The following is a 21011-nucleotide window of genomic DNA, read 5'->3' as shown; positions in this document are numbered from 1 at the left end:
ATCTCACTTCATAAGACTCAAGCTCAATGCTTATCTCGGACTCTCGCCTATATAGGGATAAACTCCTAAAAAGCCTTATCCTTATCCAGGTTGAGAGCCTAATCTGATCTAGGACTCTTGTCCCTTATCCGAATATCTCGAGATTCCGCATTACAGAAGAACATCTCGACAATGTCGTGATCACCTCAGTAACATAACTCATCCAAGTGGCACCTTAGCCGACATCTCGGACTATCTTGGCCACATGGCATCATTCACAAAATACTTCCCCACACTTTCTAATATGTAAATGTTCTCAACTAGCACACTATAATAGATGTGAATTATCCAACTTACTATACATCTCTTAAAAATATTTGAATTATACAATGAGTGAATGTCCATGAATCATTTCACAGAACCAGGAAAAGAATAATTTAATACTATAAGTCACCGAGGTGATACATCTGAAACAGTTATCTCATTAACAGAGAGTACGTTAAGATTTTGTGAGCATTCAGCTAATCCTAAGACTTGTCGCCCAACCGAGAACGCAGGTTGTTTTGGTTGAGGAAGTGTCACGGTGTCACTTCCCAACATAACAACCACAAAAGACATAGTGGGTCTATCCGCTGCATCTTCTTGGACACACAACAATCCAATATGGATGCACTTCAACGCTTCACTTACCACGCATGACTGCACCAGTATTGGGTCCATCAACTCCAATCCTTGACCTTCAGACCATAATTTCCATGCCTGTGACATTATTCAAGTTAAAATCAATATATATATATATATATATATTAATTATGCTTCTTCATATAACAATGGATAGAGAGATAGAAACATACAAAAGTAAGGAGGCTATAACCGTGCTTAGAAAGATGAAAGCCACTATTCTTCTTCCCACTTATTATCTCAAGCAGGATAACCCCAAAACTAAAAACATCTGATTTAACAGAAAATAATCCTTCCATAGCATATTCTGGAGCCATATATCCACTGTTGTAGATTAGAACATCAAGCAAATAATATCATGTTAGACGAACGTGCACTTTAGAAACTCCATGATTATATGTGATGAAGTCCTAGCTTCATTATCAAATTCTCACTATTTTTTTCCTATACTACACCACCATAAACCATGATTCAACTAAAAATTACAAATTTACATATGTAAATGTATGGAAATAGGAAATGGCTTACTATGATCCAACAATTCTATTTGTGTTGGCTTCACTTTGATTTCCACCAAAAGTCCTTGCCATTCCAAAATCCGATATCTTTGGATTCATCTCATGATCCAACAAAACGTTGCTAGCTTTTAGGTCCCTGTGAATAATTCTAAGCCGAGAATCCTCATGTAAATATAGTATGCCTCGAGCAATTCCATTAATTATGAGAAAGCGTCTCTTCCAGTCTAGCTGTTCACCTCTAGTTGAATCTAACAATTAAACAAATAAAATTCATATTGATTACTATATATGTTCATATTGATCTTTGTTTTTGTATTGGTTGCATTAAAATTGGATTGATTAGAAAATAGTAAGTGATTAGACTAGAAAGAGTCCAAACCAAAGAGGAAGACATCTAAGCTTTTGTTGGGCATGTACTCATAGATGAGCAATGACTCATTTTCCTTCAAGCAACAACCCAAGAGTCTAACAAGATTCCTATGTTGTAGCCTTGCGATTAAAATGACTTCATTCTTGAACTCTCTTAGTCCTTGGCCAGAAGTTCTTGAGAGCCTTTTAACTGCAATTTCTCTGCCACTGGGTAATGTACCCTGCAAACAAATTTCAAGTCACGTAGTCACTAGAATCATGGCCTTTTGAACCTCACATTGCATTGTCAATCACTTGATCCACAATGTATACAATTGATAAGCTATATATGATTTATACTATTCAAAGATTCGTCTTGAACGTCATAAGTACCTTATAAACTGGACCAAATCCACCTTCTCCGAGCTTATTTTTTTCAGAAAAATGTTCTGTTGCTGCAAGTATAATATCTAACTGAAATGAAGGAAAGTCTTGTAATTTCGCGTGCTTCTCTGCTTGCAAATTTTCACCGTTGTAGTCATTGCCAAATCTTCCTCCACCCGAGTCAATCAATTCAACTTCTGAGCTATTTCCATTATCTTCTACAAAAAAAAATAAAAAAAAAACAAAAAAAAAACTAATAGTGGGTTGTAATTGTAATAGAATTGTGGAAATCACTAGACTATAATTACCTTTCTGTGCAAGTGTTGTTTTCCTTCTCCATTGGTAGCAGATACAAGAACCAAGCAGTGTTACCACTAGGAATACTGATAGACTTGTGCTGGTAATTGTAATTATTTTTCTTTTCCTTCCTTCAAAAAGCAAATAATTCACAACTATTTATATCATGGCCATTTGGGTTACAGTGCTCAATGATAATAAGAATTAAGGAGTAAATTACACTGTTCACCACTAAATTATTATAAAATTCTAAATTTAGGCCTTGTTTTGGAAGTTGGCTATTTTAATTGTCTATTTGACTTTTTGACTATTTTAGCTTTGTTAAAATAATTATATTTGAGAAGTTTGTTGGCTTTTTTTTTTTTGTAGTTAATTTGATGATTGTGAGAAAAAAAAATAATTATAAATTGAATGTGACACTTTATTTTATTAACTATTTTAACTTATTTTATCTTTTAGATTATTTTAACCCAACCCTCAATTTGATCATAAAACTATCGAATTTTTGTTAACATGATTCGGATAATAATAACTAACGATGGAAAAAGAGTTACTTGAAGGGAAAATGTCTGACAAAAATCCAATAGTTTAAGACCAAAATAGAAAAAAAAAAATATATATATATATATATAGTTTAACTACTAAATTTTTCGAGTTTTTTGTTTTTTCTTCATAATATTCTGAAACATTAAACTATTTATAGAAATAACACACTTTTCACACTATTTAACAAACTAACTTATTTTTTGAAATTGCGTCTTCAAAAAGTAATTTTAGAGAAAATATAATTTTGCCCCCCCAAATTTTTGGCATTTTTCAATTTAAGCCACGTGCTTCAATTAATATCAATTTTATACTTAAACTTTGAAAATTTTGATCAATTTGGCCACTGTCGTCACATTCTGTCTACAATTGGACGGATTGTGCTGAGTGACATCAATGTTTATTTAGAATTTCATTTTACCTCCCAAACTATACCTTAAAATCAATTTGCCCTCCAAATATAAAAAAATTTAGGTAGTGTTTGCTAGAATTTTCTAAATATAATTTGAGAATAAAGTTATTTTTTGAATTTGTGAGTTTTGAAATTATGATTTGAGTGTGAAAATTTTGTTTGGTTATGAGTTTTGAAAAGAGTTTTGAATTGAGTTTGAAATGAATGATGTGACATTTGATATTTAATGCAAAAACTTACAACTCTTAACTAAACACACAACCCAAAATTCTATTCAAAACTCATAAAAAAAAAATTTAAAAATTAGAAATTTTTTTTATTTAAAATATAAAAATAACTGATGCAAAAAAAAAAAACAAAAAAACAAAACAAAACAAAAAAACCGAACACTATTCAGATCAATCGGCCAGACGTCTGGGAGGACGACTAGATTAGCCAAATTTTCTCACCTAAAAAGGAGTCTTCAAAAGTGGATGTGGAATTATAATTTGAAAATTCAAAACAAATACCACACTCAAATCAATTGATGGAAATGTGTTTGGAGAGCTTCTCCAAACACAGCCTTAATTTTTTTCATTATCGAGATAAAAAATTATTTATTAAATATATATATTTTTTTATTTGAGGGGCAAATTGATTTCTAAGGTATAGTTTAGAGGGTAAAATGAAATTTCAAATAAATTTCGGTACCACGTCAACACATTCCGTCCGATTGTAAACGGAATGTGACAGTAGGGGCCAAATTGATTAGAATTTTAAAAGTTTGGGTGTAAAATTGATATTAACTGAAGTATGGAGGTCAAATTGAAAAACACATGAAAGTTTGTGGACAAAATGATATTTTCTCACAATTTTATGAGAAAATTGCATCTTTAAAATACACTTTCATGGTGATATGGCCACATGAAGTTGCCAACTTGACTATTAAAATCACATTTTGAAAATGTAAGTTTACCTTAAAGTTATATTTTTGTCATGAAATTACGTTTTGAAAACACAATTCAACAGTAATGCGAAAATGATATTTTGAAAATGTAAGTTTACCTTAAAGTTACATTTTCAAAACGCAAATTCAACACTGCCATGAAATTGCGCATTCAAAATGCAATTTCAACAGTAATGCGAAAATTATATTTCAATACTTATTTTGAGCTATGATTTCAACATAAGATTGGGTATATCATTTTGAAAATGAAAAAAATAAGATTGGATATCACATTTTGAAAATGAGATTTCAGTTAAATCGATTATGATTTTATTGAATCACAATTTGAAAATGCAAAATAATGAAATCGTAATTTCAAAATGTAATTCTATGTTGAAAAATAGTTAACATAGAAAACTTGTATTAGTACTGAATCCAAATTCATACGATTTCATTACATAAAAATAAAAAATAAAAAAATTTGTTATCTTAAATATTTAATGAAATCCCCTGTATGTCGATTATGAACTTAATAAAATTTTGCTCTCTTAAATATTTTGTAATATGGATTCGCATACCAACTCAGTATACCAACTCATTCGGTCTCGTTTTGAGAATAAGATTTCTAAAACTTTTTAAAAAAAAACCTTGAAACTAATTTAGTAAAAAAATAAAAAAATAAAAACACTCATTACTTTCACATGATTTTATCTTTTTAAGAGTGCAAACAATTTTTAAAAATTCAAAAATTATTTTCGATGTATATTTTTGTCACACTAGTTTTAATTTATTAAAACAATAAAAATTAAACTAATCGTTTTTATTTTGTATTTTGAATATGTGATTCCAAAAAATAGTGTTTCCTAAATTATGATTTCTTGAAAATACACTTAAAATGTGATTTTAAAATGCAATACCAATCTTATGTTGAAATAATATTTTCAAAATGAGATTTCATATTGAAATATAATTTTCAAAATGCACAGACTAATTGCATTTTGAAAATGCAATTTCATGTCAGGACTGAAATTGTGTTTTGAAAATGCAACTTTATGGTAAACTTATATTTTTGAAAATATGATTTAAACATGCCTACATTGGCACCGTAAGGTGGCCATATCACCATGAAAGTGCATTTGAAAATGTAATTTCAAAAAATAGATTAGTTTACTAAATAGTTTTAAAAAATGTGTTATTTTCATAAATAGTTTGATTTTTTAAAATATTCAAGAAAGAAAGAAAAAAAAAACACTGAAATTTTTCTTTTAACTTTCACTTTGTCTCACATCTTCTAATCTTAACAATTAAGTGTTAAAATTATGCTTATGTTTCAATATGATTCTCCCACTAGCCCATCATTTAGAAGTTTTAAATGACAGTTGAAATACAAGAGTTAAACTAAAATTTGAGTAATTATTGGAGGTGAAAAATGTAAATTTCTCCTATTTTTTCTCTATTGCCCCTAAAACATGCTCATTTTACTTGAATGGTAATTGTCATATAGGATAGGATAGGATAGGATAGGAGCACAGTGGTATTAAAAATTAAAAATAATAAAACCAAGATACGGTGGGTGCCCAACAATATTATTGAGGCGCATTGGGAGGATCCCATCCCACGATGTCTAGTTTAGATTTTATTATTTTATAGTAAAAGGGTAATTAAATTAGGGAAAGTTACTCATAAATTCTAAATGTTAAACTTGTATACCATTTGGTCCCAAATTAATACTTGTGATCCATTTAGTCCTCTATATTAAATAAAAGACTTAAGTAATCTTTGTTTGACTTAGGAAAATGGTTGTGTGGCACTTTGCATGTGTTCATCATACAGATGGATAAACATTTATACAGAGTCACACATGAACACACCAACATAAAACACACACCAAACAAAAATAAATAAAACAACACACCCAGACCAACACATCCCGCCATCATCATTCCGTCAGCGATCACCAAATATGACACAACACATAGCTCTCGCACTGTCACAGCCCCTTACTGTCAATATCTCCCACCGTCTCACCATCAATGTGGCAACGACTCACCACACTCACACAATCAAACTGTAAATACCTCACATCTCAATCCGCAATCAAGGACGACCGTCAAACTGAAATCGGTAATTCCAGATTTTTAGGGACGAAGATAGGGCAAATCGCGATAAACTATGGGTTACAAATCAAACTTAACCCAAATTGAAACGTCTTAGATACGTATCCCGGTTTTGTTTTGGTTTGGTGTGTGTTTTATGTTGATTGTGTGGGACATGCTCTATTTTTTGTTGGGTGTTTACATTGTGAGAGCATGATGTGTGAGCCTCAATTTGCACGTGTTCATCATACAGATGAATAAACATTTATATAGAGTCACACATGAACACACCAACATAAAACACACACTAAACAAAAACAAATAAAACAACACACCCAACCAACACATCTCGCCGTCATCGTCCTGTCAACGATCACCATATATGACACAACACACAACTCTCGCACTGTCACAGCCCCTTACTGTCGATATCTCCCACCATCTCACCATCAATGTGGCAACGACTCACCACACTCAAACAACTAAACTGTAAATACCTCACATCTCAATCCGCAATCAAGGATGATCGTCAAACTGAAATCGGTAATTCCAGATTTTTTGGGGACGAAGATAGGGCAAATCGCGATAAACTATGGGTTACAAATCAAACTTAATCCAAATCAAAACGTCTTAGATACGCATCCCGGTTTTGTTTCGGTTTGGTGTGTGTTTTATGTTGGTTGTGTGGGACATGCTCTGTTTTTTGTTGGGTGTTCACATTGTGAGAGCATGATGTGTGAGCCTGGGTGTGTTGTTTTATTTGTTTTGGGTTGGTGTGTGTTTGATGTTGGTTGTGTGGAACAGGCTAATCCCACCGAAAACGAACGTGCGTGTATGGAAGGGCACAATTGTCCCACTAAATTAGGCCAAACAAAGGAAATATGATCAAATGGGAATATATTTCCCCACTAACAAGACTAATGAGAACAACAAAACAATCTTGGGACCAACTAGTAAAACTGTTTATAGGATGAGATTTATCGGTAAATATCCCATTAAATTATATGTGATTAATTATATTTTTTGTTTCCTAAAATTGAGTTTTGTCATTTGATTTTTAATATTTAAATTGTATTAATTTGATCCTTAATATATAAAAGCATTTTAATTAGGTCCCTAATGTTTAAATTGAGTCAATCTAATTACTAATTGAGGGTCTAAAATGAAATATTTTTATATATTAGGGATTAGATTGACACAATTAAATATTGGTGACCAAATTGATACAAGAATTATATTTTAGAGAAAAAAAATATAATTAACTCAAATATATATTTGACAAATATTACTTGCACACCATTTGGTCTAAAAGTATTGCGACTCTAATCAAAACAATTAGACTAATTTTTCAAATCCAGTGATGTAGCATTTTATTAGAATATTTATGATAACCATTTCTTTCACATTTTCTCTAATTGGTAGTCAATCATCTTTTTTACATATTACTGGGTCTAAAAATAAATTTAGAAAATGGACTTATATATTAGTTTCCTTAGTTTAAAGTAGGGGTGATCGCGGATTGGATTAGGTCGAGTCAGGTGACATCCTATCCACCATCCATCGAAAATTAGGCGGATTGAAAAAAATCAATTTGCATCCGTCCACCGGTTTGGCCGATGCAGATTGAGCAGGCTGTGTGGGTTGGCGAATAAATGCGATTGGCTTGGCAGTTAGATGAGATCGGTTTAGCGGTTTGGACTTTATAAATTTTAAGTATTTTTTTGAATTATAATTCATTACTTTTATAATCTCCAATAACTAGTAATCTGAAAAAATATGTAATATTTATCTATAATAGGCCATGATACCACGCATGTATTTTTCTAAGGTATTATTTTTCATTTTCACAAAAATATATATTTATTATTTCTAATATATGGTGTTATTGGTCAGTAGTTCTTTTTTGTTTTTATTTTGAATTTCATCTACGAGCGGATTGAGTTCATGTGAGTGCAAGATGGTTGATTCGCCATTTGAATCATATCTATAAATTTTGAAATATTTTATTCGCATCCGTCTACTGAAAGACACTCATCCGTCCAAAATCAATCGAGTTAGGTTGGATCGTTCAGGTTAGACAGGTTGAACAGATCCATGATCACTCCTAGTTTACATATCCTTATAAAAATTTACTAAAATTATATTTGATTCATGAATTTAAGAAATAATTTTAAAAAAAATACAAAAAAATATATTTATATTTCACCTATTTACACGGTTATATACACTTTTTATTTTATTTTTTCTTTTCAAACCTCTTTCCAAATTCATAAACAAAATATAGGATATTATTTATCAAAACTCACCGCTCGAGCTGTTGTCAGACGAAGGTGAAGTGCTTCCATTCGAGGAGTTGGTTGGAGGAGCTTCCACTGAAGGAGGAGTAGAAGGAAGGCTCCCATAAAAGTGGTACTTATAACTTGCGATACAGCTTGGTGTAAGACTTCTCCCTTCTGTCTTTCCAGCAGAGCACACTTGAATAAAGTCAACAGCAGAAGACAGGCATATCTGGCAACGGTTTGGTGGCAAGTCTGCTGTACACTGCACCAGGCTAGACAACTTCAATTGAGTGGAAATATATTTATCGCTGGCTGCGTACATGGTAGGCTTAGAAGTATTGGAAATTGCCTCGATTTTCAGATTATCTAATGTCTTATACAAATAATCGTTGTACAGACCTCCCAAAATCTCATCACCTGGATTAGTTAGATTTCCGGTGTTAAAAACACAAAATAATGATCCTATCTCCATGATAGAGAAGAAAGATCTGTTTGAGTAGCGAATAAAACACACATCATGCCATATATATGCCTCTTTTCTGAAGGGACATCTTCTTACAATCTCACTGCTTGCCTGGTTGAGGCAATTCCGGCAGTCACTCAGGGAAACCTCACCGATGCAGAGAAACCGAGCATAAACTTTGTCCGGGTCATCCCCTTCTGTCACGTTGGGGTAGATCGCTTTGCCACTACCATTATTAAGGTAAAGTGGTAACTGGTTGAGGGTGTGGTTCAGGTTGATATCAAATTGGCTACCAGCAGTGAAATTGGCATCCGGGCATATCGCATCTATGGAGGAAACCTGTGCCACGATCAGACAGTGTGGGAGGATAACAAGCAGAAGCAATAGAGAAAAAAACAAGGGAGTTATTACAACTATATGCATCATTATGTTTCCTTACAACTTTTTTTCAAGAATAGCTAAAGTGGTTGCTGCGAAAGATTTTGAAGAGAAGAAGATGTACACATATAGAATTAGGGCTCGGTAAGGAAGGTGTAAAATTCGTAATCCGTTCCAGTTCAGTTTAATTCAGTAAGTTTTAATTGGTTTTTTGAATCCGTGCTTTGGTTTCGAATTGAAAAATTAAAAATCTGTAGTTTACGAATTGGTTCCGGATTGAATCCCACGATTCCGAATTGGAACCGATCTGGACCGTATAGAAATAATCTATATTTTTATTATACACCCTCATGCATAATATTTTCTCTTATTTCATATAAAACTTAAATCCAAACCTAAACTTGCATAGTATCTTCTTTTATTACTTTTGTTTGCTAGTTTTTAGTGTTAATTTGTAATGGTCTAAATACTTATGGTGGAACTAGTTTCTTTATGATTGTTTAAATTCTAAAACAGTTTGTCGCTATTGTGAAACTAATATTGTGCTATATTTATATTTTTATGAAAATAAAATGTTATATATATTTTTTTGTTATTTAATTATATAAATCTGTGGTCCTAAACCGATCCAATCCGTATTTAAATTGATTGGTTCGGATTGATTTCACGATTTAAACAGATTGAATTAGTTCTAATTTTTCAGGATCCATAAATAACAAATTAATCTTAATTTTACTTCAATTCGATTCAATCCGGACCATGCTCACCCCTATATAGAATGCCTAGCGCTTACTTTGACTAATCAAACCAACATGGTCTTTCAAAAGAGTAAGGTTAAGTTCAATTTAAAAAAAAAATTAAAAAGTCAAAAAATAATAAAAAAAATTAAAAGGTTATCATTATTTATCAAATATAAAAAAATAAATAATAATAATAATAATAAACATAATATTAAATACCAATCACGTCTATAGCTGCTTAGGTACAGACCTTGTCGCATAGGAGTGAAAGGAAAAAATAAAAATTATTACATGTATATATTGGAGGGTAAAGTTAGGCCCGTAGAGGTTTATTATGGGTCTTTTTTTTTCTAATTGGAATTGTTTAATGTGTAGAACCGTCAAGTACTATATGTTTATAAAAAATCACGTCTATCGAATATCATTAACTACATGATCAAATTAATCTTATATAAAAAATAGATGGTGTTATAGTTAACATGTGACAAACAAACTAACACGATCAGATAGATATCAATATCCAATGAACATCAAAAATATAGTACTCGACGAGTTTTACACATTGAATGGTTCTGATTAAAAATACGGGACATATGTTAGCCCCACGAGCCAAACAACATCGTCCAATCAACAGTCAAAAAATAGACAATCTTTTCCCATATCCTTTTTCAAAGGCCGAAAAGTAAACATATCCTTTTCTTTTTTTTTTTTTCTCTTCCCATATCCTTTTCAACCAAGGCACTGGGCAACCGTAACCATTCATTACTTCTCTTCTTCAACATATTTATTTATATAATATTTTAATATATATTTTTTGGAGTTTTCTTAAGTGTGCAAGTGCACACCATGTGTCACTTACACAAAAAGTGTAAGTGTAAGGTATAAGTATAAGTATAAGGTGTAAGTGTGAGGTGTAAGTGTAAGGTGTAAGGTGTAAGTGGGTTGCACATGGTGTGCAACCTCAAAAAAGGTGTAAGTGTAAGGTTTAATTTTTTACAAAAGGTGTAAGTGTAAGGTGTAAGTGTAAGGTATAAGGTGTAAGGTGTAAGTTGCACACCATAACCAAACCCATATTTTTTTTATAAAAAGTCAAAAAATTAATCCAAATATTCATATTTTCTTTCTCAACTTTTTAATCTAAAAAAATAAAATGTGTACTCATTTAGGACACCCCAAACAACCCCTAATATTATATATATTAATTAGTATATTAGTGTATTAATATATATTATAATATTATTATTTTAAAACTATAAATTTTGTTTTACAAAAATTATAAAGACTCAAAATTTTTAAAATTAAACCATATTATCTATTAATTTATTAATTCATACATACAACTTTATTCTTTTCAAAATTCTAGATTGACTGATTATTGTCTTCGGTGAAGAATACATTCGCCGACCTTGCAAATTGAATGAGAAAAACTTCAGTACATGATATCATCGTTAAATAATAAAATATTGAATGTCATCTCACTATTTAAATGTTTTTTTTGGCAAATTATATCACTATTTTATGCCTTTTGTTTCTTGTATTATTTTAATTTTAATTAGTTTGATTTTAATTTTTATAATTTTAAATGTTGTATCAATTTAATCTAATTGGTAATATCAATTAAAGATTTTGGAGAAAAATAATCACAGAATTAATTGAAATTAATTCATTGGGTTGAATAAGTTCACAAATTTTGTATATGAAAACATGACACATCCTGTTCATATGAACATTTTTCAAATATATATATATATATATATATAAGCTACTATTCCTATTTCACTTTGCTCCAAATGTACTCATTTGTTTGTTATTTATTATACATGGTTACATTAATATTCTTTTACACAAAATACATTCCCTGAAAAAAATTAAAATTCCAAAGGTATTAATGTATTTGGAGCAAAGAATAGAGTATATTTGGAGCAAACAAGGGAGTATATTTGGAGTAAAATAGAGTGGGAATAGCAACTCCATAAAAAAAATAAAAATAAAAAATAAAAAGCTAACAATTTAGCTGATTTTAATAAATTGAAATAAAATTATAAATTTAAGGTTAAAATTAAGACAATTGATATCACAATAACCAAAATAATATAATTACCTAAATATAGAGACTGCTGGTGTTTGTCCATATTCTTTTAAACACTTTTTTTAAATTTTTTTGTCTTTAGGGGGTAAATTACACAAATCAATATGAATTCTTTTCAATAAAAAATCCTTTTCCATTTCAATTATAACAATAATTATGAGTATATATAAAACCCAAAATAGAATTTGAGAGATTTACACGTAAGTCATAATAGGTAGACTTATTATCCAATAAATCGATTTATTATCTAATAGGTCTTATGATAATTAATGGTGTTTTTCATCAAACACTATTAAAAGCGCTACTAATTGTTAATTTTCAGCGATAGTTTGAAAATTTTCATCAAACACTATTAAAAGCATCACTAATTATTAATTTTCAGCAATAGTTTGAAAATTTTGTCGTAAAAATGTTATTAATTATAAATTTTATTGACAATTTAAAAAAATGTCACAAAGAAAGTCACCAATTTTCAACTTTCAATGATAATTTGAAAAACCGTCACAAAAAGTTACTAATTGTAAGTTTTAGCGACAATTTGTATGAACCGTGACAAAAAAAAAGGTCACAAATTATTTATTTTTAGAGATAATTTTATTAGGTTTTATTTTAAATAAGACTTGATGGAAATTAAATTCAACTATTAGGACTATTGATATTTTACCCTAGAATTTGTTACACAGATTTTTTATTAGGTTTTTTTTTTTTTTTTTTTTCTATAGGTTGTCTACTGAGAACTATCAGGAAATTATCATGCTTCAATTTTTTTTTAATGTATTTAATGTTAAATTAAAATTTTGATAGAGCTGGACTTTGCTCCAAATGAAACGGCTATAGGGGGAAGACTGATAAACAGCAATATCAGCAAATTTTTTAATAAATACAAACCCTTTTATACAATTCACAATCATATTCTAGAAATTTTAATAAAAAAGAGGTAAAAGCATCTTTATTTTTTGCAAATTGTTTTTTGAATACATGAAAGTTTTAGTTTTTGATCATCACAGTTTTAATTTGAACAATTGAAACTCTACATTTTTAATTTTGTTGTAATGTAATTCCTTTGTCAATTGTCATTAGCATTAAGCGAAAAAAATTATGTACAAAACTACAAGATAGAAATGGAATTCAAAAGAAATTATAGAGATCATCGGTGTCATAAATAAATTACATTAATGGTCTTATATTTTTTTAAATTTTACTTTAGTTCCTCTAATTTTTCTCTGATATTTTTATGTTTTCAAATTTTAACACCAAATATTGAAATGATTATATTACAATAAAATTAAAAGTGTAAGATATAAATTATTTAAATTAAAATAATGAAAGCTAAAATAACATTTTATTTAAACTATAAAAATTACTGATATAATTTACACTTAAAAAAAAGGTATATACGGGTGGCAGGGCAGAGAGTTGGGACTTTTTGTCCAGAATGCAAAAGCCTCCGTTTGGGAAGTGGGTTGGCTTTTTAGCTTTTTGGCTTTTTTGGCTATTTTAGCCTGGGCTAAAAAGCTTGGTTTGGGAAGGGCTTTTTGGCTTTTTGGCTTTTTTGACTTTTTTTGTGAGAGAAGAATGTAATGATTATGGGTTGGATGTGATGTTTTGTTTGTTATGGCTAAAATAGCCTATTTTGTTTTTTGTGGCTAAAATAGCCAAAAAAGCCTGAAAAAGCCCTTGCCAAACGGAGGCTTGGTCAAGGCTAATGATACAGTACACAAGACTAGATTTAAGATTTGAGAAAATTTTAATTCAGTTTAAATTTTAAAAATAATTATAAATAAGTGATAAATTTTATAAGTTATTAAGTAATGTTTTAGAAAGTTGGTAAAAAGTTAATTTTTTGAATTTTTTAATCTATGTTATTTTTTAGTAAATAAAAAATATGAGAAATAATGTGACCCAAAATGAATAAAAAAACTAAAACTTGCCCAAGCACCCCCCACCCTATTGGCTTCTTTGGTTTGTTTTTGAGAAAAATTTTTGGAAAAAATTCTTTACAAACAAAATTTTAAGAGTAATCAAACCAAACAAATTTTTCTAAAAAAAATCTCAAAATTTTGTTTGGTTACTTACTTTCTAAAATCACTCTCTCTCTCATACACATTAAATCAATTACTTTTTTTAAAACTCTCTCTTCAAAATAATTTTTCAAAATCATTTTTAAAAAAAGATAAACTAAACAAATTTTTATACTTTTTATGTCAAAAATTATTTTACAAATACAAACCAAACACACTTTTACCATGAGTGGTCACACGCTCCACCTAAGCGCGTATGGCAAGGGGGTGTTCTGGGTGCTTGGGCTCACGTGGGTGTTCTTCGCCGTCCCGTCGGTCAGGTTTCAAAAGTAATTTGAATATTTTAGCTTCGTTTGGAAAGTTATGGTTTGAGTTTTTTTGGTTATTTTAATCACAAAAAATAAAATAGATTATTTTAGTCATAACAAACAAAATATCACATTCAATCCATAATCATTACATTCTTCTCTCACAAAAAAATTTTAAAAAGCCAAAAAACTAAAAAACTCTTCCCAAACCAAGCTTTTAAGCCCAAACTAAAATAGCTAAAAAAACCAAAAAGTTAAAAAACCAACCCACTTCCGAAACGGAGGCTTTATGTAGGTGGTTTTGTGAAACCATGGGCCGTTTGGTTTTGATAAAACGATATTAGCTGTTCACTGCCAAGATGTAGGGCACGTGAGTTACTTTTGATTATTGGTTTTGATAAAACCATATTAGCTGTTCACTGCCAAGATGTAAATAATCCACGGTGTGTGGGTGACTCAAAGTCCTCCCGTGGTTCGGGGTGAACCTGGCTCATTTGTATCCATTTGGGATTGGGCCCGAGCTATCATTTTAAAACCCGGTCTGTGTCCCAACTTGTTGGCCTGCTTAAGGTTTGGGGCGCCCGAGACCCACTATCTTTTTTAATAGAAAACAATAAAATTTCAGTAAAAAAAAATAAAATGGCCAAGCTCTCCTAAGCCCGAGGCTCGAACACCCCATGTGTTTATTTTTTTGGCCCATGGGCCCGAATTTTAGTCGGGGCCCGAACTTTGGTCGGAGCCCGCGAGGCCCAACATGGGTCGGGTTGGGCCAGATTTATACCCCTAGACATAGGCTCATGGGTAGGAATATATAGCTCGTTTTCGTACTCATTTCGAATACGAAAGCCTTATAGTTCGGATTCTCGTGGTTCTGAATTTGATTTCACAAGTGTCATGCGAAATAGATAAACACAAATGAGTCCAAATTCGGAAAATCTTTTGAAAAATCGATTTTGAATCAAAATGTCAAAATAGACTGCTTTGCCAGATTACAGAGTGGTCACCTAAATATTTTTGAAAAATTTTAAAAACCTGGGACTCGTGCCAAAGGTCACTTATCCGTTATCACCAAAATGTTTCGGCTCGGAACTTAGATACGGGAGGGAAAGGTCATGAATTGAGCACTCTATTTACCCGATCAAAGATTGACCTCTACTAATCATGATGTGATTCTTATTTACATTATATATACTTTTGTTCTGATTATTAGACTAATTTACTATGTGTTGGACACAAATATAGAATAATTTTTTTAAAAAAAATGGAACACTTTAATTTCATGTTTGTTTGAAATTGTTTCAAAATATACCACTTGAAAAAGTGATATCATATACACATTACTCAAATCATCACAATTTAAGCAATTACCCTTCATCCACTAGCATTATTTGAAGCACTTAGTCTCATGGTATCATGCTAGATATGGCAACAATCACACTTATGTGATATGCTAAAGCATCAAAGCTTACCCCAATTCCCAAGGCGAGCCAAAAGAGAGAAAATAGTTAGAAAAATACATGATCCTAACTAATGAAATATGCCTAATGCAACACATGCAATATGCGATTAGAAGTCCGACTACTAGCATAGCATAAGAATCAATTTGATAGCATGCAGTTTTAAACACATTTTCAAAGAAGTATTTAAACAACGATGCTTGTTAGAATGATGAGCCGAACTCTATGCATGCAAGACACATGGATGCAAATCATGAAAAATGCTAAACGAAACATGATGTTCTAAGCTAACCATCGTAAGCGCAGAAATAAAAGGGAGAAAGATGTAGGGTTGGAAGACATACACACTTGTTACATTTTTTCCTTCGTATAGGAGGGTTCGAATAAATGAATTAGCTAAGCTACTTAACTAATTATTACAACAACGAATTTAACTAATTATTCTAGCTAATTAAATAATTACAACACACTCTAACTAATTAATACAAATTAACTAATTAAACTAACTAACTAACTAGTTAAATTACGAAATTAATTAACTAAGTAATTAATTACGAGTTTACTAATAACACATTACTATTAACAAAAACAAATTTAACGGGTCCCAAAGAGCAAATAAAGGGGTTATGCATGCAGATGAATTTCTCCCCCAATAATGCCTCTGCATTATTTTGCACCTCAGCCTCTAGACTACTTTGTGAAACAAGTGGTACTGCTTGGTTGAAAAGGTGGCCGGCAGTCCAGAAGTAGTGGCGGACAGCTCACTAATAGTGGCTTGCCGCCCAGTAAAGGTGGCATGCCGGCCACTAATATTAGTTCTTTCCTGCTGCAACAGAAAACAAACAGAGCATTCTCAAAAGATGTCTGTCCACCTTGCCTCTCTTTATCATCAAACAGCTCAAAGAGGTTGACAACAAGCCATGTTGCACTACCGCGTAGCAAGGTTATCGGGAAGGAACCCAAATCATACTCACATGACAATGATGGACACCACGACGCATATGAATACGACACAATACGACATAATTGAAATTAGTATGATGACAACGCATGTTGCGTGCAACATAAGATGTAATGCAAGTTCTATGCAAACAGGATAAGTATATGAGTTACGGTGCAATGCGCACATGCAACATAAGAGGTATATGAGAATGCATATTCTATGCAAAAGATATGTGAATCGAAAAGACAGACAAAAGCGACGTACCACTCAGAGGTTTTGTAAAATGCTTAAAAGGGATACAACTTGCTCAAAGTTGAAATCGAGGCACAGTCATGCAACGAATACATAACGGGATTCGGAACGATGCAACCGGAACACAAGTTCGAGATCTTCGGAAACCAAATCCACTTCAAGTACCTTAACCCTTCTTTCTAGACCCAAAAAAAGACCTCCCAAACACTGATAGGGTGAAAGGGGGACAAAACCAGCACTGGGCCACAAAAGAGGCCTACCGGCCACTAATGCAAATTTCGGGGGCAATTCGGTCCTTTTGGCACAGGTCTCCTTAAATACACCATCAAACCTTATTTCCTCATACCCACATGACTGAAATCCTTCCCTCTATCTCTCTAGGTGCTTTCTCTCTCTAGATTTGTGCTTTGTATGCGTTTTCCAATGCCCCAAACAAACTTTATTCGTAAAACCTTTTTAGTCCTCTTCACTTTGAATCGATCAGATCTCATTTTTGTTGATTTTTCTTGGTTCTCAACACTTTGGGCTTGTTTCCTTCGAGTTTCTCCTGGGTTTTGTGAACTTTCCCAGATTTGACTTTTTCTCACATTTTCTCTTTCCTAGGGTAGACTTTTTCCAAGTTTTTTTCCTTTTTTCTCCATTTTTCTTCATTTTTTCACCCATTTTTCACCCACTTTCTAAATAGTAGATGATGCTCCACACGATGGTGCTCCTCTCGAGGTTCCACCTGTACTTTCACCCCCCTGCCAAGGTTGAGGAGCTTATAGATGCTGAGCCTGGCGAGGCTGTAGAGTACATTGTCGCCGACTTCAAGGCAGTGGCAGAGGTCTTCGCCCAAGGGCCCTTTGATTCAGCCACTTACCACCCCCGCATGCACACAATGACGCCTGGAGACATCAGGCACTTTGATGGTTTTGATGATGGTGTGCCAGAGGGTATTTTATTGAAGGAGTCGAACTCCCATCTTTCCCACGGTGCTACTGAGGTACAACACTATGTTTATGCTTTACTACCTTTCAACTAACTACCTTGCATTGCCTTGCATCTGACTTTTCTTTTCATCACATGCCTTTTATCTGACTCACTTTTCTTTTGCCACATGAGGACTCTCGCTCCTGTAAGGGCTACGGGGCAGTGATCGCCAGGGACTAGTATCAAGAGCTCCCTCCTCAGGTCCGCGATCTTGTCGATGAGGCAGGCTTTAGCTTACTCTTCAGCGAGCTTACGCGCTACATGGCTAGCCGGGCCCTACTTGGAGCATTAGTGGAGAGGTGGTGGGATACCACAAACTCCTTCCACTTTTCTTCTATTGGGGAGATGACGATGACCCCCTATGACTTTTCGATGATCACGGGCTTAAGAGTATGTGGTGATCCGATCCCTTTCAACATGGACATAGGCGAGTGAGAGGCGGCTTAGATTTACCTACTCGGAGCGAGTCCGCCTCTATACAGGCCAACTATGGTGCGATACAATTGGTTTCTAGAGCGCTTCTGCCGGAGTCATCTTGAGACACAGAAGGAGGTAGAGCAGTACACTTGGGGCTTCTTGATGTATCTTTCCGGTACCACCTTGTTCACGAACAGGTGGAACACCGTAGGCTTGTACTTGTTGAGCACACTTGTGGCCCTGCCCTGGGTCCGGTTTTACGACTAGAGTGGAGCCAGCCTTGCCACACTCTACGATTACATGAGCTCGAGCTCCTGCGAGATAGGGTCGGAGGCTACTGGAGAGCTTGGGACTGCACTCTTGGTTTTGTTTACTTCTTCTTGTGTTTTCTGCTTTGCATTTTCTGCCTGTGCCTTCTGCCTTGCACTTTCTATTTATACACTGATCACACACTGTGCTTTCTGCTTTGCACTTTTTATGCAATATCTTTTCATACACTGTTGATACACACTACTAATCTTTCCTTGCAGCTGTGGGTTTATGCCTATTTCCCAGCCCTTGCTTCAGAGCCAATGGATGAGATGGCTCCGATCGTGCCCTACTCGCAGCGGTATGATGGCAGGTGCCGCCATCGGAGTAGTGAGGACATGACATTGACCTTCTACCATCGATACTTTGACATTGTGGTTGCCTGTGAGGTAATATGAAACACACAGTCATTTCTACTTTCTTACCCTTGCTATTGTTTTGATCCACATTCTGATAACTGACAGCAACTAACAACCTATAAATTTTCTTTCGCAGATCACCTAGCAGTCTTGGGTGATGATGCCAGCTTGAGTTAGAGACTAGTATGCCAGAGCCTGGGCTACTTCCTGATATAGGATCCTGCTGGAGGGCCCATTCTGCCGAGCCTGGTTCCTAAGTGAGAGGTTTGTATGCCAGACACTGGGCTTGCCCGCTCCAGTCGTTCCTATGCTGCCCCCAGCATCCATAAGGACAACTGATAGCCTCTCTACTGAGGCTATTATCCAGTATATGGTAGGGCTGGATGCCAACTACTTCAGAGGGGAGAGCGATTACACAGCCTTCATTAGGACTCACCTTATACCACCCCTAACTAAAGTTCGAGCCGGCGATGCAGTAGGTACTTCCTTGGCCGGAGAGGCTGCTCAAGAGGCCGGGGCTGGTATTGGAAAGGCCCCTCCCATTGTGCAAGTTGCTAGTTGACCGACGATTCCTACCGCGATTCCTTACGAGTGGCCGAACTGGACGATTTATCAACTCTGGATCGAGCCACCAAAGGTGGGGCATGGGTATGTCAGAGCCCCGGGTGCACCTCAAGTACGGACCATACTTGTCACCTTGTATCCTGTATTTTTCCTTTTTCATATACTGAGTAGTCAACTTCACTTGCAGGCACCTACAGAGTATACAGAGGGCCTTCTTTAGCTGGTTGCCTCCTTAGTCCACATAATGCCGAGAAGGGAGATGTTGCTCGCTCTGTATGGTATCCAGGTGTACTTCCCTTCCCCTCATGCAGTGCATTGTTTCCCACACTGTATTGACATGGCATATTCCCACCAATACATGATACTCATATGATAAACTGACATGCATTCTGATATTGCTTCATACTGCACTGACACACTGTACTGACACACTACACCCATGCGACATCTGTTTTCTGTATCATACTCATACTGCATACTCCATCTCGTAACAATACACACACTGCATCTGATATGTACTCCATTCTGCAACACATAAATTGTATCTGATATGTTGATGCTTGTTTTTCAGGTTCCACCTACACCGAGGGCACCAATAGCAGTAGCAGTAGCAGCCCCGGTGGCACCTCCTCCAGGGATATGAAGAAGAGGTAGACAGGTCTCAGTACGCAGCCGAGACGAGCGTCGGGGCCGAGGTAGAGGCAAAGGCAGAGGTGCATGGAGTCAGCGCAACTTGGAGCCAGTTTTGAGCGGGGATGATATCGAGACCAGCGAGAGATGATGTTTGATCAATTTCAATAAATGCACAATTTCAGGTATGCATAATTAAAGATTCACGAACCTCCTCCCTATCATGATGTTTGATCAAGGGAAGTAGTTGACATCAACACTTGAACCGTTTTTATCACTAACAAGTATGAAACGACTCAAGACTCAATGTGTTCAATTAACGTCCGATTGAACCCAAGTTGATTTTATTATCTTGCTTCAGTTTACCTCGATTTTATTATTCCATTTCATTACCTTTCCATTCATTAATTGATTGAGTCCAAAAATGGGCATTAAGTCCACTAAAGGAGGGAAGTGTCAAACCAGGGGTTGGCTTAAGGCATGAGAGAGATGTCGTGCTGTTGGTAATGAACCTCCGAAGAGATTAAACCATTAAGCACAATAATCTCTATCTCAAGCATAAACAAACAATCAGTTTGAAACGATTCTCAAAGCAAGAAAAAAGCTAAGAAATGGGAGAAGTGTAGAGATGATTAGAGGTGAACACA

At 33.9% G+C, this 21011-nt stretch overlaps 1 protein-coding gene across 2 annotated transcripts; it reads right to left on the bottom strand.

The window, feature by feature from the left end:
- Nucleotides 1–315: 315 nt before the first annotated feature.
- On the bottom strand, nt 316–9429 carry LOC114296435 (cysteine-rich receptor-like protein kinase 15). 2 transcript variants are annotated; one of them, XM_082920569.1, is made up of 7 exons: nt 8490–9429; nt 2219–2338; nt 1920–2128; nt 1558–1768; nt 1189–1426; nt 834–984; nt 316–738 (listed from the first exon to the last, which is right to left on the bottom strand). In XM_082920569.1, exons 1-7 carry the CDS (start codon nt 9349–9351, stop codon nt 430–432), a joined length of 2100 nt encoding a protein of 699 aa, XP_082776695.1. In that variant the 5' UTR covers nt 9352–9429; the 3' UTR covers nt 316–429. The 2 variants fall into 2 exon arrangements, with proteins under 2 accessions (XP_082776695.1, XP_082776696.1); XM_082920570.1 differs by having other exon boundaries at nt 1920–2125; nt 8490–9427.
- Nucleotides 9430–21011: the final 11582 nt, after the last annotated feature.

Source organism: Camellia sinensis, chromosome 3, assembly GCF_055761805.1.
Source record: "Camellia sinensis isolate YWXY chromosome 3, ASM5576180v1, whole genome shotgun sequence".
Taxonomy (NCBI): domain Eukaryota; kingdom Viridiplantae; phylum Streptophyta; class Magnoliopsida; order Ericales; family Theaceae; genus Camellia; species Camellia sinensis.
This window is presented reverse-complemented; position numbering and strand designations above follow the sequence as displayed.

Excerpts from the sequence above, each read along its gene's own strand:
- LOC114296435 (XM_082920569.1), bottom strand. The coding sequence starts at position 9,351 with ATGATGCATATAGTTGTAATAACTCCCTTGTTTTTTTCTCTATTGCTT. Across the intron at positions 2,129-2,218 it reads AACAACACTTGCACAGAAAG|AAGATAATGGAAATAGCTCA; the intron begins GTAATTATAGTC and ends TTTTTTTTGTAG. Across the intron at positions 1,427-1,557 it reads CTTAGATGTCTTCCTCTTTG|ATTCAACTAGAGGTGAACAG; the intron begins GTTTGGACTCTT and ends TTTAATTGTTAG.